Raw genomic sequence first — 4,973 nt, 5'->3', positions numbered from 1 at the left:
CAATAGAGGTACATGTGAAAACGTGTTCATAACGAACAAAAATAAATAATTAAATTTTGTCCATGCTGCTCTCTGGTCCAACACTCAACCCATTGCCCCATTGGAGGCTTGTTGTGAAGTGAGCTGCACATTGCACAACAACAACCGTTGTTTATACTGAGGGGGTGGGGCTTCACCCGGGTGAGGGGCTGAACACAGGTTCTGGTGGGTTGTCGTACGGCTTGTGACATCACAAAATGACGGAAGTATAAAACTTGTCGTTAATATACATTAAAAATACATTTACTTACAGTAAATATGCCCCTGGGTAAAATTTTTTGGTCCTAGGACTGTTTTTTTAAGAAGTACATACCCAAAGTTGAGTAAAAAAAACCTTTATATGTGAATTTTGCATAATAGGTCCCCTTTAAATTTTACTATAAACCCTTCAGGWAGTGTGTGAAAATCCTTGTAGATCAACAGTTTCTGAAATACTCAGACCAGCCTGTCTGGCACCAACTATGTCAAGATGTGACCAGTTTCCTTAAAAATGTCGTACTGAGACAGCATCTGACAAACAGTATTTTAATGAAGGTCTTCATTCATTTTTTACTTAAAGAACTTTGATAGCACTTTGTTAAAGCACTTTCAGCACAGATTTGCACATCAATAAACAGTTGCACTCAAGAAGTTTAACTATTGAATATTTATTGACTGAGGAGGAAAGCATTAGTATTCAGAGAAAATAAGGTGAAACTTAAGCAAATGTTTGTGTGGAGTTAAYTGGTAAAAGTGTACGTGACTGGAGATGCCAAAATGTAAATACCTCTCTCAGCATGCCTCAGGGCAGCTGTGGCTACAATGTAGCTTACCACCATCGGTGCGTGAATGACTGTTTTACTTCTTCCTACCCCTTTTTAGACATGTCAATGGGATTTATGTGCTTTATCTGAGTGCAGGTATTAGGGCACGTGTGCACATCAGGTGTTTATTATTTTGGGTTTATTTATTTGTGTGTAAATAGTCCAAGTGGTTTTATTTATTCTTTTTTTTTAGATATGGGAAAGGGTGTATTGAGTTATATAGATTCAATGATTTGACATGTTTGGAATAAATCATTAAATGATTAAATGACTGTAGCGTGAAGCACTTTGGAGTCTGTAAGGACTTGACAAAGCACTAAGTTCAGATCATTTTCAGCTGCCTATTACATGTTTTCTTCCTGCTTTTTTTCTTTCTTCCTGCAGACGACAGTAATTGAGTACGTCAAACCATCTGACCTGAAGAAAGACATGAACGAGACGTTTAAGGAGAAGTTTCCCCATATTAAACTCACCCTCAGTAAAATTCGCAGGTACACTCTGAAGTTGATCATTCAAACACATACATTGTTGCATAGCTGTTGTATAAAAATGAGCACTGTGTGTGTCTCAGCCTGAAGAGAGAGATGAGAACAGTTGGGGAGGATTGTGGCCTGCAGCCCGTCACAATTGCCATGGCGTTTGTCTACTTTGAGAAGCTGGTACTCCAGGGTCGACTTAACAAACAAAACAGGTTGGTTCAACCCTGATCGTTACAATTATTATTTGGTGGGTGGTGGGTAACATTGTCGATCGTGGAGATAGCAGAGTCCACAGCAGCAAAAAGAGCATGGAGGGAGAGGTTGACAGCTCTGAAACTTAATCACTTTAAAATGAAAAAAAAAAAAAAAACAGTGAATAGACAGTGGAACACTTTGTAATACTGGTTGAATTGTGGAACTATAATAATAATAATTCTTTATTCAACTTTTTGATTTTTTTTAGTTAAACTTTATAAGTTTTTGTTCCATCATCTGCAATGATGTTCTTTGAACAGTCTGGTTGGGATGGGATCTAGCAGACATGTTGATGGTTTGGATGAAGCTATTATTTTAGATAATTCAGAGCTCAACAGGACAAAAACTGTCCAGATATAAATCAGGTTCTAGTGACACTAAAGCTGCCTCATCTGATGGAGAATCAGAGACAGTAGCAGGAAGTTTAGCATGAATTTTCTTCCTTRTTAAAATTATTTTATCTATAAAGAATCTCATGAAGTCATCACTACTTAGAGTAATAGGGACACATGGCTCAACAGAGATAGGACTTTTCATTAGTTTAGCTACAGTACTGAACAGAAACCTGGGATTGTTTTTAATTCTCTTCTATTAAAGATGAATAATATACAGTTCTAGCTTTATGAAGGGCTTTCTTATATGTTAGCAGGCTGTCTCTCCAGGTTAAACAAAATTTGTCTGTTAGTGCAGCGCTAGCCTGGTAAAAACCAGATCCTTGTCCTTCACTTTGCTTCGTACGAGGGTCTGGATTCTCGGCTATAGAGAAGCGATTCTTGCTGGAGGCGTGGCCTCTGCTGAAGTTTAAAATGATTGTATCAGTTGGCTGTGAAGGAGGCTAAGCTAAGAAGCTAACAGGAAATYGTGTGTGCTGTAAACAACCTTACTAAGAGGAGAGAAGTACTGAGCCGAACGAGACGACTGTAAATGAGAGCTGCTGCTTTGTCAGAYAAATTTAATTTAATTTAGAAGCCTTATCAACAGACTGGCTTCATTCACTTCCTCCACTGCCGTGTGCTAAAATAACTAGCAGACACTGCGCCAAAAATTGACGTTGTTCAAAACTTTGCCTTCTGTTTGCTGATTGGCCCAGGTAAAATAAACTACAAGCAGACACTGCGCAGAAAATCAATGTTCTGTTCTCTGACTGGCCCGAATGAAATGCTCCCGAAGAAATCCTTGTCTGTGGGAGAAGTCCCAGACGGAGCAGTGAAGGGAAACTAGAATAGAGCGGAGCTGCGTAGGAAGGCACGGGCCAGGCTAGTGGAGCACCATTTTCTCTCCAGTTTTCKAGATGCCTGTTTTAAACAACGTAACTCTGAATTAAACCAAGGAGTCGGCTTCCTCCGATCGATAACTTTCTTTTTTAGTGGAGCAATTTCATCAAGTTAGGTTTGCATTAAAGATGTAATATTATTAGTTACTGTTCCCTGTTGCATTATTCTGTAAGACAGAGGAAAATAAAGATGGAAGAGATTCTTTAAATTTAGCTACAGCATTCTCTGATAAACATCTGCTATAATGAAATTTACTCTCAGTAGCTATAAAGTTAGCTATGTAAACTCAAAGATTATTAAAAAATGGTTAGAGAGAACAGGATTGTGAGGATGTATTATTAAGTTCTTACTCTCTACACCAAACATCAGAACCAGATCAAGAGTGTGATGAAGAGAGTGAGTAGAATTATGGACATTTTAAGTAAAACCAGTTGACTCTATCAAATGACTAAAATCTATATTTAAGCTATCACTTTCATCATCTACATGAATATTGAAATCCCCCATTATTATAATTTTATCAGTTTTTAATAATAAATCAGTCAGAAAATCTGAGAACTCTGATAAAAACTGAGAATAACGGCCTGGAGGACGATAAAATAACAAGTAAATGTGGTTTTTCTGATTTCCATTTTGGATGAGAAAGACTGAGGGACAAAGACTCAAATGAATTATAACTAATGATGATGTCTAGATTAAAACTGTCAGCCCACCCACAGAACAAATTAAATATATATAAAAACAAAGAAAAAATTATCATAAAATTCTTATAAAAATAAATACAGTTACTTTACCAGAACAAAACAATAAAACTATTAGGTGTGACTTATTAAACTTCAGATCTCTTTCTTCTAAGTCTCTGTTAGTTAATGATCTGATAACTGATCATCATATTGATTTATTCTGTCTTATTGAAACCTGGTTACAACAGGACGATTTTGTTAGTATAAATGAATCCACTCCTGTTAATTACTGTATTTAAATTTTCATGTTCCTACAACATCAGGTCGAGGTGGAGGAGCAGCTGCAGTTTATCAGTCAGAACTATTAATTAATGCTAAATCTAATATTAGTTAGAGGAGTTTCAGTCARGGTTTAGATCTTATCAAAACACAGAAACAGCAGTGGTGAAAATTACTTAGTTAAACCTGTAATGGAAAAATAACTTATCTTCCTTTTCACATGCTCCACTGACCTGTGTTACTGACCCAAATGTCACCCAGTTTGTATGATGCCATTGAATGATACATTACGTATCTTCTGCTCTCTAAAAAATGTGTTTTACCATCAGGATAAGGTATGGGGGGTAGATGGTCACCCCTACAGGGACAATTTGTCAGAACGTTCTCTTTTTGTCAGTTTATGTAAACATACAGAGATCAAGTATAAAAAGTGGTTTCAAACTTTGATTCTTTGCACAACTAGTTTGGCGCAGGACTGTTTTCAGAATGTTTGTGCCTTGCCGCTGCAATAAAACTCAGACAACCATTCTACAAAATGCCTTTTTATTGTGTGATCACCTGTTTAAATTAAGATTTTCACAACAAACCAAATGTCTTATAAATCCTTTATAGTTCAAGCCTTAAGTCTTATACATATTTTAGTCTAAACATTTCATAGCAGTTTAAACCAGCACTAAACTGTCAGCTTTTACACCATGTCATTTCATTCCACGTCACCTCATTTTTAGTTTTTTAATTGGTTTTTTTTCTAGCTGCAGACTGTGTTTCTGTTGTTTGAATTAACAGTGTGTAGTGTAGCAGCAGCTCCCCTTGTCTGTTTGTAATTACTGAAGATTTAATGACAGAAGAAATGATGACGTCAGAGACATTTCAACTTTGTTTCTTCGTGATCTCATGATCGTTGATCATCCAAAAATATTGAAGTATTCAAATATTTTAATGTATGCTGATGATACTGTTCTTTTTTGTCTGATTTCAATATTGAATCTATTAATAGTCAGTTACAAGCAGATCTTCAGACATTTCATGGTTGGCTTCAAGATAATCTTTTGTCAATTAATGTTAAAAAACTGTATTTTTCCTCACTCAGGAGACAGTTCAATAACAAATCAACTCACTTTTTTAAACAAACCCCTTGATATTGTCACTACCTACAAATAT

At 36.2% G+C, this 4,973-nt stretch overlaps 1 protein-coding gene across 1 annotated transcript in view; it reads left to right on the top strand.

Annotated features, from left to right (window-relative positions):
* cables2b (Cdk5 and Abl enzyme substrate 2b) overlaps positions 1-4,973 on the top strand; it is a 28,734-nt gene that overhangs the window by 20,856 nt on the left and 2,905 nt on the right. Inside the window, exons 7-8 of the mRNA XM_014033990.1 lie at positions 1,227-1,333; positions 1,414-1,533. Coding sequence (XP_013889444.1) covers positions 1,227-1,333; positions 1,414-1,533 — 227 coding nt within the window. The remainder of the gene's footprint in view (positions 1-1,226; positions 1,334-1,413; positions 1,534-4,973) is intronic.

The sequence above is a fragment of the Austrofundulus limnaeus genome, unplaced genomic scaffold (assembly GCF_001266775.1).
Source record: "Austrofundulus limnaeus strain Quisiro unplaced genomic scaffold, Austrofundulus_limnaeus-1.0 Scaffold1926, whole genome shotgun sequence".
Lineage (NCBI taxonomy): Eukaryota > Metazoa > Chordata > Actinopteri > Cyprinodontiformes > Rivulidae > Austrofundulus > Austrofundulus limnaeus.
The sequence above is the reverse complement of the archived record's forward strand: the minus strand, read 5'-3'. Positions and strand labels throughout refer to the sequence as shown.